At 55.0% G+C, this 22,228-nt stretch overlaps 1 protein-coding gene across 3 annotated transcripts in view; it reads right to left on the bottom strand.

The window, feature by feature from the left end:
• Window positions 1-998: 998 nt before the first annotated feature.
• The window catches only part of CPT1A (carnitine palmitoyltransferase 1A), a 50,133-nt gene continuing 28,903 nt past the window's right edge, over window positions 999-22,228 (bottom strand). For all 3 annotated transcript variants that reach the window (XM_045066147.1, XM_045066141.1, XM_004759575.3), the window contains exons 10-19: window positions 19,558-19,753; window positions 17,865-18,053; window positions 17,183-17,288; window positions 13,638-13,754; window positions 12,090-12,254; window positions 6,045-6,179; window positions 5,378-5,530; window positions 4,652-4,765; window positions 4,308-4,400; window positions 999-3,285 (exon numbers count right to left, since the gene is read on the bottom strand). In XM_045066147.1, coding sequence (XP_044922082.1) covers window positions 3,199-3,285; window positions 4,308-4,400; window positions 4,652-4,765; window positions 5,378-5,530; window positions 6,045-6,179; window positions 12,090-12,254; window positions 13,638-13,754; window positions 17,183-17,288; window positions 17,865-18,053; window positions 19,558-19,753 — 1,355 coding nt within the window. In that variant the 3' untranslated portion in view covers window positions 999-3,198. The remainder of the gene's footprint in view (window positions 3,286-4,307; window positions 4,401-4,651; window positions 4,766-5,377; window positions 5,531-6,044; window positions 6,180-12,089; window positions 12,255-13,637; window positions 13,755-17,182; window positions 17,289-17,864; window positions 18,054-19,557; window positions 19,754-22,228) is intronic.

Raw genomic sequence — 22,228 nt, forward strand, 5'->3', positions numbered from 1 at the left:
ATTTAAACATTACAGATAGAGCCAAAGTTCCCTTAAGAAACAGGCCGTCCCCCGTCGTGCTGCCGGCCAAGGGGGACACTGCAGTCAGCTGTGATCACCCCAGCCCTCGCAGGGCCTCACCTACAGATGCGCGCGCAGACGGCCTTTAAGCTTATGGCTGAAACAGTCTCATCAGGGTTGAAGTCCCTTGAGTTCAGGGCAGGGCTGAGCGAGCAGTTTGGGCTCCCCGAACTGTAGGGATGGAGCAGGCAGCCCACACACACTGAAGGGCCCTCAGGAAAAACGTCTGACCAGCTTGAGCAGCCGGAGCAAGAACATCACCCGGGAAGACTCTCAGCATTCCCGCATTTTCAAGCGGCAGCTCCCATGCCCCCGGACGCGCAGCCACCTCACCTGGGCGAGTCACAACCTAGCCAGACTCGGTGGCTCAGGACCTCTGGGACACTCCAAAATGCTCTTCCAGCCAGGATCAGCTGACGCCAGCTGTGTCGTGACTGAGGCCTCCCCTCAAATCAGCCGCCCCTCGAGGCCAGCTACCTCGGCCCACACGTGATCCTCTCATCTGCCTTGGGACACTGGAGATCCTCAGAACGGCTGTCTTGGTTCTGTCCTCCTCCTCCCACCGGATTTGAGCTCCACCACAGCCAGAACCTCGTGGGGTCCCCGCTGTACCTAGCAGAGCTTAGCACACAGTAAGTGCTCCAAAGACTACCGAGAAAACGGAATTCACGCACCCACTTAGCAGATACTTGAGAACCTACTACGTGTCGGACACTGTTCCGGGCGTGGGAGCAGGGAGAGAATGCATAAACACAGAGTGGAAACCCACAGCCCATCTCGGCAGCTGCCCTTCTCAGCCAGGTCAGTGAGTCTTGTGAGGTCCACCCTGCCCAGGCTGGGCCTCCTGTGGTCTCTCTCCAAAGGTCTCCAGCTCCTGGACTTCCAGCCCTGACTTTTAACCTCCTTATTCATATTACAAAAGAGCCAGGACCAAAGGCTGGGATTAATGTTTTATTAACGATAACATTCATACCGCAGTTCTCAGATTTACATCCAAAAGAGCATCTGTATTTACATGTAATGGACAGTCCAAGATAACAAATTCACACCACAGCTCCTTTAAGACTATGGCTTATTCCACATTAAATTAAATACATAATACTCTTCCCTCCTCCTTTCAACATGTACAATAAAATCCACTCTTCCTTCCTTTACGAAATATAAAATTGCATTGATAACTGCACTGGTTAACAATAATTAATTACATTTGAAATATTTAAACCTGAGAGACGAGCCCAAATGTGTTTGAGTGCTACACGGCGACACTGGAATTCACATGGGAATGCTAAGGTCAGTGGTCAGTATTGCAGGGTTGGGGTGGCTCTGATGGCGACGGATGCCAGCTTTGACTGGAAGCCACGCCTGCCTACCCCGGGGGGAGGCAGAGTGGGTGATTGCCCCCCACACCTCCTTCACTATGAACCATGAAGGAAGGAGGGGGTAGGGCTTGTTACTGTAGATGTTGGTCTTCATTTTAGCTTTTTTGTGTGTGTTTTCATTTTTGCTTTTAAGAGGAAAAAAAAATCTTTGGCCCATTTAGGTGGAATTTTGACATCACATCTACATAAACAAAACACGCATTCGCCCTGTAGCGAGCGCCCGTCTCCTCCGACAGTCCAGCCTGGTCATCGTATCCTGGCAGGGCACGGCTCTTACAGAGGCAAGCCCCACCAGAACAAAGTGGTCAGAAAAATAAATACAGTTTTAAAAATGGACAGCTAAGCTGGTCGTTATGGCCGTGGAGGCCGTGGGGCTTTCCCATTCCATGATCCTTTATTTTTTACATTAAATCCTGGAGACGACTCAGTGCATAATTGCTTTTTGGTGGATCGGACGCTTCCAGATGAAGGCACGCCCACCGGAAGTGCAGGCTGTGTCAGACCCAGCACCCGCGACACTTCCGTCTGTCACGGAGATGACGCGGCCTACGGGTCTCTATCGCCCTCCATCTCCCCTGGAAAGGACAGTGGTTCTGTCTCTTGCCAGCTGGGACTGGAAAGCACTCCTGGGGCCTACTGGCCCTACACTCTCCTGACCATTTCGAGGTTATTCTTCCTGTCTCTCAAGCTTTGTTCCTTTGTCAGTGGTAAATGTCACGCCCTGCCTTTGTTGTCAGCTTGGGTGAGCAGCTACCCAGAGGCCCAGCTCACGCTTTCTTCTCCAGACACATCACATTTGATCGTGACATCTCTTGCTCCCCATTTCTCTCTCTCTCTCTCTTTCTCACACACACACACACACACACACACACACATCCTTTCTTTCATTGCTTAATGATGCAAGGAAGGCCGTCTGATGCGGGGGCATCCAGCCCAGCGGCCCACAGGAGGGAACTGGTCTTTCTAGGGGCAGGGAAACCACAGGAAACACTTAGGGTTTCAGTTGAGAATAGTAAGACACAATTCCCACCTGAAGACCGACCCGACCCAGGATATCTTTCCCGCGGTCTCCCTCTCGCTCTGGGCCTTCCACTTTTAAGGCACTGGGTTTTGAAGACTCGCGCGGTCAGTAAAAGTAGAGATGAGGTGGAGGGCATGCTTCCAACACGGAGAGGCCAATACGGGCTACCAGATGACGGACGGTGACGGAGCAACCCACAGTGACAAGAGCTATTTCCAGAAGCACAGTGTTTCCGTTAGTGCATTACACGCGCATCAGCTACAAACGGTTAACATCTCCAAAACTCGAACGCGTTCCTCTCTGAACAAAACGAGCTCCGGTAGGAGTAAACGCCCATGAGTACCAGGTGCCCGGTCGCCCCCCTCCCCACCAAGGAAACGTGCCATTTGCGCTCCCAATGCATGAAGTCACAAGCCCACCAGTCCCTTCAATAGCTCAACCACAATCTCATCCCTCAGTCACCACAGGCAGATGCAAACGCTTTTTGGGGGCGGGGGGCAGAGGGACACTTGATGAAAAGATCCCCAAAGTCGGGACCTGCCAGGAAGTAGTGGAGTCAGACTTCACGTGGTGGAGACCTGCTGTTCTATAAGAAGGAAAACACCAAACCCTTGGCGGAAGGAAAACTGAGTTTCGTGGGGCAATTCTGCATCCGGAGCTACACTCGGGATCGGACAGCTACTCTTCATTTGGTTTTGGCGGCTGAGCTCGTTCTGCTTCGCGGCGGCTCTAATGGAGTTACTTTTTGGAGTTGGTGCCCAACCCAAACAAACCGATGATGTCCGTCATCGCCCGTCTCAGGTGCTTCCCAAAGCGATGCGAGTCCTTCCGCGCAAAGACAAAAAACAAAAACGCACGTTACAATGTTGAAATCCCTACACTGGGGCCTTGAACCTGACTCGGGGGACAACGCGTTACACAAAGTGCGACAAATAAATGAATTCCAATCCTCTCTGCGAGCGGCAAACTTGGCCGTGCTCTCAGGGGATCCGCCATGCGGAAAGGCAGAAAAGAAACCAGGATTCAGTGTGCCACGCTGGGAAGGAGGTCACACGTTCCACTCCCACAGAACACCGCAGACCCTGCTTCATCTTATTATTATTATTTTTTAAAGATTTCATTAATTTACTTGAGAGAGAGAGACAGCAAGTGAGAGCGAGCTCAAGCAGGGGGACGGACGCAGGAAGAAGCAAGTTCCGCACCGAGCAGGGAGCCCGGTGTGGGACCCGATCCCGGGAGCCCAGGGTCATGACCCGAGCGGAAGGCAGCCGCTTCACCAACTGAGCCCCCCAGGCCCCCCCCCATCATCTTGTACTTGTCTTCCTTCATACATGCACGCTGACCTCCATCTACCCTCTGATATTAGGGTCAGAGTCACGCGAGCACTCCCACAGTAGGATTTAAAGCCAGCGCTATAGGCAAAGAAATATTTGCAACCAAAGAAGATCATTTCTTTAAAATTAAAAAGGGGCGCCTGGGTGTCTCGGTGGTTAAGTGTCAGCCTTCAGCTCAGGTCATGATCTCAGGGTCCTGGGATCGAGCCCCATGTCCGGCTCTCCGCTCAGTGGGGAGCCTGCTTCCCCCCCTCTCCCGCTGTCTCTCCATTCATGCATGCACACGGCCTCACTCATTCTCTCTCAAATAAAATCTTAAAAAAATAATAATAATAAAATAAAATTAGGTGAAAGAGTTTAAAAATTCTTTGATCTCAAAATGTCCAAACCGAGTAAAAAAGCATGTTGTTAATCTGCTACTTCCTGTCAAATTCAGGAAGAACATGTCTGTCAAGTTAAAAAGAAAATGGCAAAAATATACCTTTAGGAAAGGCAACTTGGTTCTGTACTTACGGTCTCGGGGCTGGAGAACTTGGAAGATATGTGGAAATTGATGAGGTTCTCTCCCACGAGGATGTAGGACACGCCATAACCATCGTCAGCGACCTACAGGACCAGGTAAGCCGATGTTTAACCTCGGGGAAGGAGCCGATGAGGAAACAGGACTGTCTCACATTCCACATACAAGACAGCAAAAGCCCCTGCACTAATCATCTGCAGAATTCCTGGTGGGGCAGGGAGGGACCCACAAGGTACCAGGGAGGGCTCAGGGTCCAGGAAGACCCCAAGCGGAGGCGGGCGGGCACGGCCGGTCCCCGGGCACGCAGCTCCGTGCCCACCTACCCTCGGACACTTACCGGCCCGAAGCCCCCTCCGCTGGACACATACTCCGGGTTCTTCTCCAAATCAAACAGCTCCACCTGCTGCTGCGGAGTCTGGCTGGTCGATAACCTCCACGGCTCAGATAAGACCTGCGGCGTCAAACACGGACATTCTCTAATGACACCCTTCCCCGCACCAACCTCTTCTGTCCCTGCACAGCAGCCCCGGGGGGCAACAGGGAAAGTCTCGCCGGGACTCGGGTGGTCTCAGACGCGTCCCGGAAGGCCTCTTGCTGACTCAGGCCAGTCCGTGTGCAGAGAGGGCATCTGGACCAGGGGGGCTGACACCCCCCAAAGGGGGCAGACATACGAACTAAGACTCAGGAAGGGGACCGTGCTGGGCTGAAGCTAATTTTCAGGAATTTTTTCAAGCTGCTTGATCAACACAGCATTATTATAAGTTAAATTTCACACCTTTAAAAGTAAATAAACTGTATTAAAAACAAGACTGATCAATACTCGGCTCCTCATGTCCTAGTCACCAGCGTGCACCTTACTATGGCCCGAGCTGGAGGTCGGGAGGGTATGTGTGACGCACGGCGTTCCCCAGGGGCTGAAGGAACGCGGCACTAAGGCCACAGCTCGGATGGGACACGGTGATGACCGCGGAGCCCCAGGACCCATTTGGCGAAGCGGTGGCCCCGACTTCGTCCCGGCTTAGCCAGCGAGCCGGGAGAGCTGCCGCCGGCCGTGGCAACTGACCTCCTTCAGGAAAGGGGACTCCACGGCCAGGTATTTGGACACCACGTAAAGACAGAAGAGGTGGCGGTCGATCCCGGAGCCAGTCATCGCCAGGCGGTACAGATGCTGGTGCTTCTCGGAGGCGATCTTGAACAACTTGAGCCTCTGCTCAACCTGAGTAAAGGGGCGGGACAGTCATGCCATGCAGGACGGACCCCACAGGCTCTGACACGCACGTGAGGGGCCCTTCTCCACAGAGGTCCAATGACACCATTAAAGCAAGCGGGAGGGACGTGCCAGAGCGGAAGCCCCCCTGAGGGGCTGCCCCCTCCCCAGATTCATGCTGCTGATGGGGCCACCCGAGGGAAACCCAGAGCCCCCAGCCTGTGCGGGGATCGTGGGTATGGGCAGCGGGCTCCGCTGACCCCAAGTAGAAGGTTCTATGGCACGGTTCCAGGCTTCTCACCCAGACCCCAGCTCCTTGGATTGTCCCACTGCACCAACTCCCATGCCTCCCTGTGCTCTGTGAGGTTCTAGACTCCTAGGGAGTCCATGCGGATTAACGCTAACCTCTCTGCACGTGTCCTGACCACGTTCAGCTCCCCTGAAAGGCAGCAGGGAGAGAAGCTGAATACGACGCCCCCGGAGAAGGCATGCGCGAGGTCTCCGCGGCCTGGCGCCTCCTTACCGTCTGGGTGGGGTCCACCATGGCGAGCACGAAGTTGCATGACTCCATGGTACAGGAACGCACAGTCTCCGTCCTCCCCTCTCGGAAGAGCCGGGTCATGGAGGCCTCGTATGTGAGGCAGAATTTGCCCATGTCCTGTAGAGGAAAAATACTTTAATACAAGGCACGGCCCGCTGATGGACTCTAACGCACAAGATGGGATGGGTTATGGTCAGCTTTAGCTTTTAGTCATTATCAGTCTTCACACGGGGTTGTGCAGCAGGCAGATGGAGACGTCATTAGCTTTGGAAAGGCCCGGGGGTGGGGGGTCAGTTTCTGGGTAGCCCAGGGTCCATTTCCAGATGCAACAGATGCCACGGCACAATTTCCTGAGCTTCACACACCTATCTGAGTGCAGACACACTTATGGAAGGAAGACATGACAAGGAGATGGCCATGCAACAGTTGGAAATTATTAAAAGACACAAGGTGTTGGCAGGAAATGTTCCACGGTATTTGGATGACAATGAGGATGGCCTGGGAGAGGAGAGACAGGTCAGGAGCAGTGTCCCCCGGCAGGAGGGCCGGTGGCCAGCTGCCCCACTGGACAGGAAGGGAAATGAAACAGAAGGGGTAGCCATGGGGGGAGCGGTCAGGAGGTCTCTTTGGAATGCTCTCGTATTCCCGCTGAACCAAGAAGGCGGCTTGGCCTGCTGAGGCTGGAGAAGCGGGGAGGGGCCGGGAGCTGGAGAGAAGCCAGAGAGAAGGCGTGGGGAACCGGCATGGAGGGGCACAGAGGGGGCTGCCCGAGCCAGAGCTCGGTATTTTGAAGTGGAGAAATCAGTCTGAATCCAGCCACTCCAGCCTCTCGGGTACGGGGCAGAGCAGTCCATGCCCAGTGAGGGGTGGGGAACCAGACACGCAGCGGCCCCGTAGGGTCTAGGACTGACTAGAAGGGGGACAGGAGGACAGAAGAGGCAGCACCTGAAGCTGAGACCCTGCAGGTGACAGGTCAGCGGGGGCTCCAGGGAGAAGCAGCAGGAGGAGCAGGACAGGGTCCGAGAAGCACACGGCGTCCCGTGCATGCGCTGTGAGAGGCAACACCTGCAGACGCCCCTGGCCGCCAGGCCGACCCCGAGACGCCAGGTTCCCCGTCTGGACGGGAAAGTGGCCACGGCAGTCTGTGGACCCCAGTCGTTCCTGTGGACAGTGCCTCTCGGTGTCCGGGCCCCACTGACCCCAAGGAGACAGAGGACACCCTGCCACCAGCGGACACCGTGAAGCAAAACCCAGCGCCAGAGTCAAGGCTGAAGTCCCTGGCGAGCGGGCCATGCCTGTGAGTGGCCTTCGGGGCTCTGTCCCTCCCCCAGTCCTGCCTGTAAAGTGACGAGGCGAGCAGGCCACGGGGTGAGGAACACAGGCCAGGAGGTCTGCGACCAGCCGCCGCTCCCTGCCGTCCACCTGCGGTGCCCCCGAGGGAGCCTCCACGCTGCCCCGACACCAGGCGCAGGAGCCGCTGACTCACTGCACTTCTTCCACACACCAGTCATTCCTTTTGCCTGGAGTGGGCTCCAAGAGGGGCTCTACCTCCCCATTCTGCTCTAAGCAGAGTAAGAGTAAGAACAGAGCAGGTAAGCAAGGGCCCAGGTCGGTCATCAAATATGCCTGGGAGGAGTCACAGGGGCTCGTGACAAGGCGGGAGGGAGGGGAGAGGAGGAGCTACAGGAAGAAGGAGGAGTCTGGCATTTAGGCATTCCGTAAACGTTAGCTTGGGATCTCGGATGCACTGGTTTATGCGAGGTCCACTCTCCAACACCAAACTTTGTGTCAGCGGTCAGCACGGTCATGCAGGATACCCACGGTTTGTAAACGATCGTCTGGAAACCTCTCGGCAAATGCACTGCATGTTAGGGTGCTCGGCCCCCCGAGAGCCAAGCAGCCCCACTCCACCTGCTGCAACCAGCCGCCATCCGGAGATCACCTCCAGTGTCTAACGAGCTGGATCAAAAGACACGGTCGGTGGGGATACGGACATGCACGGTGTGAGAACACAAACCTGTCACACCCGGGGATGGCTGCCCCGGGGCTCGGGGTTCAGGCTGATGGTACCTGGGGAGTTTTTCACCTCTAGCTTCTAAATGAAAAACAAACATGACCCAAAAGCAGGAAGCGAATGGCTGTGGACTAAAATTAAGACCTCTACCAAGTGTCTTCATTCAATTGGTCGTGGCTTATTTACCAATGCCTATCGACCCCTCTGTGGCTAGCACATTCCTGGCACTGGGGACCGATCATGTTTCTGCCCTCAAGGGGCAAAGGTTCTAACAGAAGAAGTGGGGATACAGGATATTACACAGTGACAGGGGCATCAAACAGGAACAAGGCAGGGTGACAGAAGAGCAAGGGGGCAGGAGCCCTTTTAAATAGGAGATGGGGGCCTTGAGCAGAGACCTAACCAACCACACCTCAATCTGGGACACAGCAACTACTGACGGAGAGCAAGTGCAAAGATCCTGAGGTAGAAAAGAGCTGGACGTATCTGAGCACAGCGAAAAGGCCAGTGTGGCCAAAGCTGACTGAATGAGACCAGGTGTGTTATGAGAGGAGTTTGGAAGGGCAGACAGGGATCAGACCAACGGTCACTAACCTTTGGAACATGTTAACTCGGAAGGGAAAAATAGATACATTTTAATTTCTACTAACCTCAAACTGAAATACAGCATGTAGAAGCACAGCCAACAAACCACAGTAATTACCAACAGTGCAGTGACTTTGAAGAGAAAATCATAGCTATTTGCACAACAAATTATGGTTGCTGCAGATGTCCCAAAATACCATCTATGCTTATCACGACTTCAAAATTACAGTAGTCATTAGCTCTGCCACCCCAAGTTTAGTGCATAATTACACTCACTGTGCTACAAATTTACATTTAATATTCTGGTGTGCATTTTTATTAACTGATTATCTCCGTAACCCCACGTAGTTCCTTTCATGCTTTATACACATTATGCTGAGATGGGATCCCCAAGGCTTTCCCAAACTTCCTGCAGGGTCCAGGGCACAGCGAAGGGTCAGAAGCCTGGAACGGAGACCCCCCAGGACACACAGGACATCTGCATTTACACAGAGCCAAGGGAAGGCTCTGCAGCTCTGAGCTGAGCCAGGAAGGGTCAGAACCACAGCTCCACAGAGTCGTGTCCCTAACACAGCTGGTCCTCTACAGGGCCTGCACATAAGAACCTCTGCATGGAAAGATCTGCCTTATATTTTTCATTCATTGTACGTGGCATCTGCTCAGTCCACTCGAAACACCCGTGGACCATTCGTCTGACTGAACACTAAGCAAACGGCCTCTGTGAACACTGAAATGACATGTGATATACAGATGTACGAGACAGCATTCTTCTGTTTTTTGTTTTTTGGGGTTTTTTTTTCAATTATTAACAATACAACACCATTCTTAGCTCAAGGGCCACGTGAAAACAGGTGGAGGCCGGGAAGTGGGCCGTGGGCCACAGTCTGCAGATCACCATGGTAAAGAAATAAAACTTTCACATGATGCCGATGGCCAAGTGTGTTCACAAAACACACCACAGACACATTTAACGGACACACAATCGTCCGTTGTACAAAAATACGATAATCTAACATTTCACACTGATAACCTTTTTGACGGATTCAAACTTTTTTACTGAGGGGCCTGTTTCAGCTCATCTCTGCGAACCGGGCCTTAGAGAGTACGGTTCTCCAGGAAGAGTTTGCCAGGTCAGGGTCACACACGTTTCCCTCTGGAAGAGCCTCACGCTGGAAGAGCCTGCCGCACGCACGCTTCCCTCTCTAAACTGCCCCAGTACAAGCACGGACTTGAAAGGCCTTTGAAAATCACAAACATGCAGTCTTACTTACGCTGCATTTATGGGCTTCCTAGCAAGACTAAATTTTCCACGTACATTCCCCGACAACTTGTAGTTTTCTGCTCTCGTGAACCACTACCCTCTGCTGACTCGGTTTGCCTACTGGGCTGTTTATTTGCTTCCCAAAAGGAGCCACTTGGCCCATTTTTCGAAGCCCATTCACTCACCAACCCATGCCCTCCCAGCGGTGTTAAATCCTGCACCTATCCCAGAGAAGTGCCCAGGAAGACACCTTACTCATTCCTAAACTCTTCCGATTTCTACATGTTAAAAGAAACAATGTCCACCTAGTTACTTTTATTTTTCAGAATGTTACTGGTTATTCTCAGATGTCACACCTCCTAAATGAACTTGAAAATCAATCGCTCGAGCTCCCTTCGGAAAATCACCTCCAGACCTCAGACTGTGTCGACACTGGACGTGTGAACTGGGCACACTCGCCTCTGCGGGGTCGAGATTTTCCAGCCAAAACCACAGCCTTGTTCCTTTTGGAGACTGTCTCTGCCTTCCCAAAGTCCCAGCTGTTTTACCAACGTGAGCCTGGACCCCAGACTCCTGTCCCTGGTTCTCATTCCCCTGGCCTGTTGTACTTTCTACTTGGCCAAGCGCTGGACAAGGAAGATACTGGCCTTCGTAGAATTCTGCACCGGGCTCCTTCCTGAGCACACTCCTTCATCTCGAAAGCTTCTCTGCTGCCTCCATTCCCACCAGATGTACTGATCCCTCTCCCGCCCAGTCATCCAATGAGCTGTGCTCACTGTACTTATGGGAAAGCCTTTGAGGATGCTGGACCTGCTGGAGTGGAGGCAGCCTCATCCTCTCCTTAATGGGGCTACTCACCCATTCACCCTTCAAGCCACATGTCGGCTACTGATCTGTGACGCTACTTATCATGTTAGGGTAACAGCTCCGCTTACTTAGAGCCGTTATCGGGAATGCACGCCAAGATTTTAATGTCTTTCTAGCATTTGTCGAGAGGACTGTCCTTTTTCTTCTCTGATCTAAATAATAGTTTAATCTGTCTCCAGGTTTATTAATACCAAACCGTTCCCCTGGCCGCTGGCTCCATAAGCTGCTGCTTTTACACGTTTCCCGCACTGCACTGCTGGATTCTCGTTGCTAGTATCTTACTTAGGTTTTCTGCGCGTTTGTTCATGAGCAAAACTGGTCTACAGCTCTTTCTCGCCATCCCTCCAATTAAGACATGAGCTCCAGAACCAGCCTGCCTGGATACAAGCTCAGCCATGGGAGTTCTCCTGCTCCTGAGAGAGGCAGAGATCAGCAAGGCCTTCCCCAGGGGCTCTGAGGATTAACGAGTCCCCCCCTCCCCCGCCGAGGCACTCCGCACCCACTGGGCGGCTCTATCCAGCTCCGGATCACGCCCAGGGTGAAGCTGGTTGCGAGCGGCCTGCCCCTCACTTTCAGGAGCCTCCGGAACCCTACGCTCGTCCAAGCAACGAAGCCACTTCGGAGCAGGGTCCCGCTGCTGGGCAGGTCTCCGACTTCTGACTTTCATCATGGGGACTGACCTCCTTCTGGCTTTTTACCTTGTCTCGGGTCAGCTTCACTAACTTCTGTCGCTGCAGAAAATCGTTTCGAGATCTGCACACGTATTACCGTGGAGCCTGGCGTCCCCTTACGAAACTCTGTGTTTGAGGCAGCGCCTCCTTTTATTGCCCAAACGCAGTACCTCTCTGTGCTCAGCAGTCTTTAAGGTCAAGCTTGCTAATTCCAAGATTCAGCTCCTCTATCTGGCTACTGGGTCTGTAAGTCCCTCGCTCCTTCAGACAACGCGCCCCTTCCACGACGGCCCTTTCTGCCCGATGGCTCTGCGAGCACACACTTAAGTGAGTGTGTCCCTCGGGGAAAGGAAGCTTCGTGACTTGATCGTCTTTGTGAACAACTACCGTAGAGTCAGCTGGATCTCTGACTCTGGCCTACCTTCTCCCGGTTTCTCTGATTTCAATGTTACCTCTTCTGCTGTCCTGCATCTGCGTCTCTTCTTGACCTGCCCCCACACCCACCGAGAGGGGTCCTGCTCACCGCATGCCACCACGCCTGCAAGGCGTCCGGCCTTCCCCACCCCCGGGGCCCGCGGCTCCCCGCAGGTGCGCAGACCGCGTGCTCGCCACGGAGCCCCAGCCCGTACCTTGTAATGAGCCAGCTGCAGCGCGAGCTGGACGAAGGCGTCCGGGCTGGTCTTGCATTTCTTGATCAACCCTTTACCAAAGGTGTGGAACGGGAACGAGTGGAAATCCACGTCGTTTGCCAGAATGCTGGCGCTGTTCAGGGAAGTCTCGATCACCTCTTGACACTAGAGGAAAAAGGAGAAAGAGATGTGAGCCCGGGCTGCTGGCGTACCTCGCAGAGACGAGATGTCTGCGCAGCCAACAGAGCTGTTGCTTGAACAGACACACGTCCCATCCTCTTCCCGGTCCTCCCCGGAAGCGTCATCCTGGAGCTGCAGTCCGGGAGTGACAGGCCCCCCGCTCGCCCAGGAGTGCCGGGGGGACCCGAGCAGGAGGAAGGCCCGTGGGGGACTGCGGCTTCCTGGTCTGCACACGCCCCCACAGGGCATTCCGCACAGTCCAGAGTTTAGTTTTGTGAAATCCACTGTGGCGCCCCAGCTCCCAATTATAAAAAACGAATGGGCCATGTACGACCATGCCATGGAGATGAGCTCCCAGGCCACGGAAGGACGCAGGAGGAGCCCTAAATGCACGAGACCGAGGCAAAGAAGCCGTCTGCAGAGGCCAAGTTCAACAGGATTCCACAAACGGGACACTGTGGATGAGACCAACTGTGGCGACCGTGACAAGACCTCTGGGTGCCAGGGGGGCGGGGGACAGGGAGGAACGGCAGTGCCCACATCTGGGCCGTGAAACCGCTCAGCGTGAGGCTGTGCGCGGACACTGGTCGTCGTACATTCGTGCAAAGGCCAAGAATGCACTAGGCCGACACTGACCCCGTGTCAGGGATGGGCGTGTGTGTGCTGGGTCGGGGGAGGTGGGCAGGAGGGATGTCTCTGGACTTCCTGATCCACTGTGCTGGGAAAACTAAAACTGCTCGAGAAAGTTAAACCTACAGAAACATTTTAAATACACGGGGACCGACTTGGTCAGGTACAAGGACCCCGAGCCCCTGCACCTCGGCAGCGGTGACACTGCTCTGAGGAGCTCACGCCGGCCCCTGGGGACGCAGGACGGAAGGCCTGGTGAGACGGCAGCCTCACGCGTGGCATTTTCTACTTCAAGAAGTGTTTCTCGGGCCCCAGGAATGCCTGCGTGGATCGGATGGGCAGAACTGCCCCAAACTTCCTTCCCCAAAACGCTTCCTTTTATCGAGTGGCCTCTGTATGAAAATCTTTGAGAAACAGAAATAGTTAAGTTAGTGATCTCAGAGTATTTCTACCCCAAAGGAAGTGACTTTGCTTTTTCCTTGTTCACTGCGCTGTCCAGCCAAATGGGAGCTGGAAATCTCGCCGACAATCTTTGCCAGAATGGGAAACAGAACCACTTCCCGGGGCCGGAGGCAGTAGGAGCTGTGGCGAGCAGCCCTCCGGCCCGAGTGTGGACACAAGTCTGTGTGTGTGGCCTCCAGCTGAGCCGGTGCCCACTCAGCAAGGACGCCGGGGGGGGGTGGTGGCCCGGGCTGTGGCCGCTTCCGTTCATCCCCATCCCAGGTCGCTGGGACTCACCTCCTCCGGGATGTCCCACTGCAGCCGGGTGGGGTACGGAATGTTCGGGTTGGTGTCGCCCTTGCAGTGCCCGTCCTCTGCGTAGCCCAGCTGAAAGCAGTCCGTGGCCAGGACATACTGTCGCAAACGAAAAGACAGACACGTCGGTCAGGGGAGAGGAGTCCGGTGAACCTTGTTACATAGAGCATCTTGGAGGCGACCCCCAGGGGAGACAGACCCTCGTCCTTCACGGAGATGTGATGAAGACAGCAGGGGCGCCTCCCGGGGTGTGCCGGCGGATGCACCCGACCCCCTCCGCGCAGCCACCCATCGGGAAAGCTATTTCCATTCCAGAGGGGAGAGAAATGGACGTGAGGAGGCTCCCCGGCTTGTGGGCTGCCAAGCAGCTCAGCCAGGACTCCGCACATGCAGAGCTCGCTTCCAGGTCCCAGGTGCCCGCTGGGGGCCACCCCCCATCCCCCGAATCTTTACAGAAAGCCCGGAAGGCAGGCCCCATTATTCCCAACGGCGTAAAAATGAGGAGGCCGAGCCACCCAGGGAGGAAGCCGTGCACCCCAGTCCACACTCCCCACGAGCTAGGCTCCGGGCCCAGCTGGGGCCTTCTCTTGCCCCTGGCGAGGACACGCACATTGATGAGTTCAGTTGTATTTACTGAGCAGCTACTATGAGCCAGCAACCCTCTGAGCACCAGTGAGAGGATGGGGAACAAAACAGACCAGAATTTCTGCTTTTCCTCAAGACGTTAAACCTGGCCATCTGACCTCCCCAGTCTCCTCCAGGGTGCACGCACGACAAATGAAAACACGCATTCGCCTAACACGTATGCGTGAACGTTTCCCAGGGCCGGTGCTTACAGTCGTTGGAGCATGGAAACAGCCCATGCAATGGCCAGAAAAGACAGCCCAAGAGATAGAAAGTAGATCTGTGGCTGCCTGGCGGGGGCGCGGAGAGAAGCAGGAGTTCCCTTTGTGGGGAAACATCTTAAAGTAGATGCCGGGGGGCGCCTGGTGGCTCAGGGGGTTAAGACTCTGCCTTCAGCTCAGGTCATGATCCCAGGGTCCTGGGATCGAGCCCCACATCGGGCTCTCTGCTCAGCAGGGAGCCTGCTTCCCCCTTCCTCTCTGCCTGCCTCTCTGCCTACTTGTGATCTCTGTCTGTTAAATAAATTAAAAAAAAAAAAAAAAAAAAGTAGATGCTGGGGTTGGTGGTGTGACCACCGTGTAAATACCCGAAACCCAGCAGAATTGTGTACTTTAAGAAGATGAATTTTATGGTCAATTTTGTCTCCATAAACAGTAATAAAAAGATTTTGTAAAAAAAGGAATCCCTGCACTTGGGGAGCTTACATCCTAGTGGGGGAGACAAACACACACACACACACACACACATACCCCAAAACCCCCAACCCAGGTCTGGCTGGGGGCACTGCTGGGTGTGAGGGGTCGGGGCTCTAGCAGGGGGGTGGTGTGTGGAGGCGGCCACGTGTGTGCGTGTAGTCAGCGTCCACGCAGATCTGAGCAAGTGAAGGGGCCAGCCTACTTGTGCCTGAGCCGCTCCACATCTGAGACCCCAGAGAGCCCAACTAGCTTTAGAAATATATGGTTGGGAAGCAGGGTCCAGCTCTGACCAGATCTGCTCCTGACCGCCTCACCATGGGCAGACCGGTTCCCGGGCCTCCGGGACAAGAGAGTGCGTCGGTTCCCACCCCTGCGGGGAGCTTCTGGGGTCCACATCTGGCCCCTGGAGGCCCAGGCCATTCCGTCTGCTGGCAGGAACCCGAATGACTGCCTTGGGCTGTCCACGCAATCTCTTTACCTTTCTCTCCTCCAAAAGCACTTAAAATAGAAGATGGCCTTGTCAACACGCAGGTTTCTCCACCTGGCTAAGTCACCCTGTGCCATCCAGACTGCCCGCGGCTCGAGCGCGGTCTCCTTCACGGAGACCAGCTGTCACGCGCTCCCTACTCGGGGCGTCCCTGGAACAGGGGTCACAGGTCTGGACAGTCCGCTGTGTCGACGGACCCCTCTGGAGTCCGGCTGCTCCGTCCAGGGGCCGAAGATGGCTGAGTCTTCGTGCAGTTTCAATTGAAAGGATCGCTAAGCTTTTGTTGGCATCAGTAGACGGGCGGCGGCAAAGACCCTTCTGAGACTTGACTGCTTTTATCGTATGTTCGAGTCTTGGGGCCAGACCACTATCTGAGAGACTGTTCAGTAACACTGTTTCTTTCCCACACAGAGAACCTCACTTGGCTGAAGGAAGAGCGGGTTAGGTTTTGCCCAGACCCCAGCCAGGGGTAAGACGGTCAGGAGAAGTTTTGGAGGGGGCATCCGGGGCTCCTAACCCAGGCCCCGGAGAAGGCAGAGGGGCCTTGGGGGAGTGCAGTGAAGCTGAGGCCTGATGGAGCCAGGGGCCAGGGAAAGAGTGCTCGGGGCACAGGAGGGAGCACGTGCATAGGCCTTGCAAGAGACAGCACGACATGGCCTAGGATTTGTGACTCTGGGGAAAATATGGACAGATAAAATATTTTAAAAATAAAGATTGAGATTCAAAGCCTTCAGAGGAATTAAAAAAAGAAAAGAATGCGGTCATGCATTAAGATATCTTCACAAGTTCATGACGATTTCATCATGTCCGGTCCTCGAGTGAGCGCCACGGCCCATGAAGGACGGTGGGGTCCTCGGCCCGCTGTCCCGTCGTCCAGCTCCACCTGCCAGCGCAGCAGACTGCAGAGCACAGGCTGGGCTTTCAGGGTGACTTCAAAGGGCCTTGTTGCTTAACAAAAAACTACCTTGAGCTTCATCAAACCAGGATCATACAGAAATTTCTGGATCAGGTCCACTGTTGACAATCCTGGAGTTCAGAAATTTCTCCAAACAAGAACCGAGGAGGGTAAGTTAAGAAAGCAAAACCTTCTTCAATGGTTCGTGCCAAACGCAAAGAAGGTTCCAGCGCTTCAGGGAGAAATGAATTTTTTTTTAAGTTTAAAGCAGTGGCAGGGCCAATCCAACACCACATTTTAACAAGCTGGGCAGAGGGACCAGGTGGCAGGGGTTTGGCAGTTTTTAAATAACTTGGTAATTTTAAGAATTAAATGATGCGGCTGCGTTTTTATCAACCAGGATTTAATGCACTTGCTTCTAGTCGGCCTAATACCTGGCACATGGAAAGAGTCTCGAGAACACAGCAAAGAAGGGATGGTTTTGCTTCAGCTCTGCCCTGGAGTCCCTGCACGAGAGCCAGCCACCATCCCGTCACTTTGGTTCCACCAGAGACGGCATTAAATGTGCTTCTATTTAAGGAAAGTTAGTTGTCGGAAATGAAGACACGAAGGCCTTTGGTTTAGCTAAATCATGTTACACGAAGTGCCAATGTGTGTTACGAAGTCTTCTGTAAGCAGACGGGTACCGCACGATGAAACGTCGTCTGGGGTCGGGACTGGCAACAGTGAGTGCCATGCTCATGTCACGCTGCACTCGCTCGCCTCCCACAGCTGCGTCACAGCTGCACTCACCCCCCACAGGTGCGCGACAGCTCTGCTCACTCACCTCCCACAGGTGCGCGACAATGGGCGCATCGGCCCAGGAGTGCTCGGCGTTCATGCCCATCTTCCCGTTCTTGTAGACAATGAACGTGAAAGACTTATCGAACCACCTACGTGAGAAAGGAAGGTTCCCGGGACTTAACTATTTCAAAAAGACCGAAAGCAACCGTAAATCACGTACTCCTTTTATTCGGGTTGGGCTCCTCTGCCCCCAGCCCCCAAAAGGCTGGCCCACACTCTTAAATCTCGGCAGAGTGCTGGGAGGGGCACACAGAGAACTTAGGTCAGTGGCTTCTCTGTTATCAGAGACAAAGATAAGCCCTTGTGAGCACCCCCCCCCCCCCCGGGACTAGCCTCACCCCCACCTGCAAGGCAGGCAGGACAGATCCGCAGATGAGGAAAAGGAGGCCACAGGAGTCCTGAGCTCGGGGAGCAGGCCGACCCCACACCCAGCCCAGCCCCGCCCACCGCCTTCTCCTGCCGGGTTCCAGGCATCCGCAGACACCCCTCGCCAGCACCTCCAGTCAGAGGTCGGCGGGAACAGAGAGGAAAGAAAGTCTTCCCCTGTGTGTGTGTGCGCATGTGTGCACATGTGTGCCATGCAAAAAGAGAACCAAAGCTGTGCTCTTATGCGAGCCTCATTCCTTCAGGGCAGAGACACCTGAGGCTGGGGGCAGCCACGTTACCTGTCGGAGCACTTGCCATGGAGGAGAGACTTGGCGTAGCTGTCCATGGACGCGTCCGGGTCTTCCTTCCTGTACCCCTGCTCGCTTTCGTCGAGCGTCACGAAGAACGCTGCCTTTTCCACGGCATCGAGGGACTGTTTGTTTTTCCCACGTCCAAAATAGGCCTGGCGACACTTGGCCCAGGGTACTCTGAAACAAGGCTTAGAGTCAAACCTACAGGAACGTGAGGACATCTCCTTACGTGCGGTGTTCAAAACGGCGGTTTTCAGTTTTGTAGAAATTTAAGGGAAACCGCACGTGTATGACTCTGTCTGCAGCGGACAGCACCATCGGCCGGCAGGCCTCCAGCCTGGCGCGCACCTCCACTCACTGGACGCTGGATGGGCCACGAGAATGCAGGCTCTGAGCTCAGCGACCGAGCCAGGGCTCCCCACGCCCGCGACCGTCCTGACGACGTTGTGGCAGGTGCTGTGAGCACGTCCCTCCTGCCCGGCTCCCCTCCAGCCCTTGTCCACGGATGAGCTCACTGACCAGCACTACATTCCCATCTTTCAGAGGGGGGACCTGAGGCACACCGACGTGATCACAGCTACTTCGTACAAAGAAGAACTTCCAACCCAAGCTGTCCTACTCAAGTCCAGGCTACTACAGCCAGAGGACACCTCGGGAAGAAGCGGCACCCCTGGGAATCCCAGGAATGGGATTCTTTTCATCCCACTTTTCGTGGGATACAAGGAGCTGACACGACACCCACTTCCTGAGAGTCACCGCAGCCACGGCTCCTTCGATGGCTGCTAGGACCGTCACGCAGGCCCTCCTCTGGTCCTTTACCCACCCACCGTTCCAGATCAGGGTCATCTGGCCTGTCTCCTGCCCTCTTCTCTCTCCGAGTGCTCGCCAAGGTAGCCTATGGTACCAACATCCCCAACAAACACCAGGTCCCCACACCCACCCAGCCGGGACCACTGTCTGCCAGGGCCACAGTGACAGCAAGGACGGTCACTAGTGCTGTGTGAAGGGACAAGAAGGTGACGGGGCCAGCACATACGCTCAGCGTCTATGGGAAGAGGAACCTCAGGGCCGGCCGCCCAAGGAGCCCCTCGGGGCAGGGGATCCCAGGCAAGCCCACTCCTCAGCTGCAATTTGTGCCCACCTGCCCCCTGGGCCCCTGACACTCGTGAGCACACGGGGAGGGAGCTCGTCCCCCAGACACACTACCCTCCGCGGTTCCTTCCAGCCCTGGTGAGGGCGCGGCGATGGCCTAACAGCCCCGGACTTCTGGGACGGGGCCTCCCCTCCAGCTCACGCTACCTGTTCCAGCCTGCACTGCTCCAGGAGCCCCTGGACCAGAAGATTCTCATACACCTGCTCGGGGCTCTCAGGTGGGCCTTTTAAACGGGTAGTCAAGCCCCAGTGTAGGCAGGCCCATGGGACCCTCTCTGCCGTTCCCAGCATGGAACATGCGGTCCACACCCCTGCGGCAGAGCCTGTGTCCTGAACTCAACAGGCCTGCAGCCCTGCCGCAGAGCCTCACTCCTGTCTGTCTTGAGCCCTGGCACCCCGGGCACCTGGATGGGCAGCCGGCCAGCAGGGGCAGGACTCGGACTCCACGCTCCAGCCCCACCCCCCAGCACCGCTGCCCCGCCCCCACGCACCCCTCTGGCCAGACCCATGTCACGGAGGAGCCACACACCTTTCTCCAGCCGTGAGGGCCGCCAGCTTGGCCTCCCCCGGCTGAGGCTCAGAGGGGTCGTCCAAAATGCGCTGCATCTGCTGCTCGATCTCCCGGGGCTTCAGCAGCCTGCCGTCGTGGTACAGCCAGACCTTGAAGTAGCGCCCTTTGTGGAACACCACGATGTGCTTGCTGTCCCGGACGTGCTGGATGGTGTCTGCGGCGGGACGCGGAACCCAGAGGCGGGGGTTAGGGAGAGCTGAGCATGGCCCTGGCCCCCCGACCGTCCTGCGGCCCCAACCCCGCCCCCCGCGTCCCTCGACCATCCAATTCCTCAAGAGTCTATAGACGGTTCGGTACAGATCAAAGCTGAGAGATTTGACCCCGTCTCAGCTCCGCTCAGCCACTCACTGCCCGTATGATCTCGGGCCAATGACTTCGGTCTGCTCAAGGCTTTCTACAGAAAACTACGGCAAACACGCCCTTAGAGCCTTCATTCAAAGTCAGATATAAGAAGCTGCACACGGGGCGCCTGGGTGGCTCAGTGGGTTAAGCCGCTGCCTTCGGCTCAGGTCATGATCTCAGGGTCCTGGGATCGAGTCCCACATCGGGCTCTCTGCTCGGCGGGGAGCCTGCTTCCTCCTCTCTCTCTGCCTGCCTCTCTGCCTACTTGTGATCTCTCTCTGTCAAATAAATAAATAAAACTTTAAAAAAAAAAAAAAAAAAAAAAGAAGCTGCACACTAGGATCACTTCCACTCAGACGCTACACCAGGTCCTGGCCAGCGCACAGTCAACTAAGAAAGGAGAATCAGGGATCCTCTGATCAGGGAAAGATACAGGGATGGGAACACAGGCCTCTTGCAGCCGCGATGAACCCCAGAAAACCCAACCGGCTGTTGAAATTACTGAGAGCACAGCTGGGTAGCCACTGGGGGTCCTCATTTGCCTTCCTCTCCCCTAGAGTTCTGGGCCTGGCTGAGTCCCTCCCACTCACATGCTTGGAACCCCAGCCCGCCGCCTTGGATGCAACTGTATTTGGAAACAGGGCCTTTAAAGAGGTAATTCTATTAACACATTGTGATTAAGATGGACCTTAATCCCACATGACTGGGGCACTTGTAGGAAATGATCAGGACCCAGAGAGGCACGGAGGGATGACCCCGTGAGGACACAGGGAGAGGACGGCCGTCCACACCCGAGGTGAGAGGCCCCGGGGGACTCCCTGTCTGCATCTGCGTCTCGGGCTTCGGCCTCCAGGATGTGGGGACAGCGAATGTCTTTCAGCCCTGCAGGCTGCGAGGTTTTGTTACAACGGCCCCCAAAACTAATATATTCAGGAGCCAACAACTCAAAAATACACTTGAAACAAGAAAAACAGAAAAGGAGTTAGGAGTAACTAACGGATGAGGCACAAGACCTGGACAGAGAAAAGTACAGAAGCACCCCGTGATCCGAGGGGAGGTGTTCAGAGACCCCGCAGATGCCGGAAGCCGGGGAGCACATGGACCCGCAGCCGCACGCCTGTTTTCTCCAGTCTACGGACCTGTGATCACGTCTGACTTACAAACAAGGTGCAGTACAATGTTAACAACAGCAAACCCAGAGCGATTACATCCTGTGCTGACAGAGCTTATGTGGACGTGGTCTCTCTCTCAAAACACCTGTCCTGGCCCTTCTTCTCGTGATGACGGGAGACAAGTCGCACGGGTATGATGCAGGGTTAGGCTGAGGTCATGGGGAATCACCAGGCTCCCATGCCGTGGCTGGTGGTGGGTAACTGAGACCACGGAACACGAAACCTTCAGCTCAGGTCATGATCAGGGTCCTGGGATCGAGCCCCACATTGGGTTCCCTTCTCTCTCTCTCTCTGACAAACAAATAAAGTTAAATTTAAAAAAAAAAATGTCTGCTTGAGATTCTCACCCCTTCTGCTCATCCCCTGCTCTCTCTAAGTACTTCTCTCTGAACTACTTTTAAAAACTTAAAAAAAAAAAGTTTTAAGCATGCTATTATGGTCCCAACTGTCCCCGAGCTGTTTTTTGCCAACTCATTTGCTTTTCACAAAAAATCTGGCCACGGATCACTAGACCCCAGACTGAGAGAGACAAAGGTTGACTTTCGAGCCAGAAACACTCAGGCTGGAGTGAGTTTTCAGAAAGCCTCTGGGTCCCAGATCCGAGGAAAGCTGAATTCGCTTCCAGAAGCTCAGCCAGAGGCCGGTTCCGGTGTCTGAGGACCCCCACGCCTACCACCACAGGACAAGTTCCCACCTGGGGCTCATAGTCCAGAGGTACCCACTGTAATGAAACCCCCAAAAGCCAGATGAGCTTGGGACTCTATACAATCAGCTTTGAAAGTGGCAGTGGGTTAAAACAAATAAAAAAATAAAAAGCAGCTGTGAGTTCATTTTAACGCCCACCGTAAGGGCTCAGACGGCGTCTGTTTGGTCTCTTGGCGAGTGACCGGTGTTTGCCACCTGCAAGGCCACCCGGAGGCTCACAGGTGGCTCAGCCTGAGCCCTGGCTGGCCCGGCACAGTCCCAGGCGGTGACATGTCTCTCCCTCTCATTCTCCAGGGCGTCCTGGCTCAGATTACGTGGCCTCCTGGCGAGCGACCGCCGGGGGTGGGAATCAGCTGCCCCAGGCCAGGCCCGGCCTCCTGAGCACAGGCCAGCATGTGTTACACCAGAAC

This window comes from Mustela putorius, unplaced genomic scaffold (assembly GCF_011764305.1).
Source record: "Mustela putorius furo isolate JIRA1106 unplaced genomic scaffold, ASM1176430v1.1 tig00000127_pilon_pilon_pilon, whole genome shotgun sequence".
In the NCBI taxonomy this organism is placed as follows: domain Eukaryota; kingdom Metazoa; phylum Chordata; class Mammalia; order Carnivora; family Mustelidae; genus Mustela; species Mustela putorius.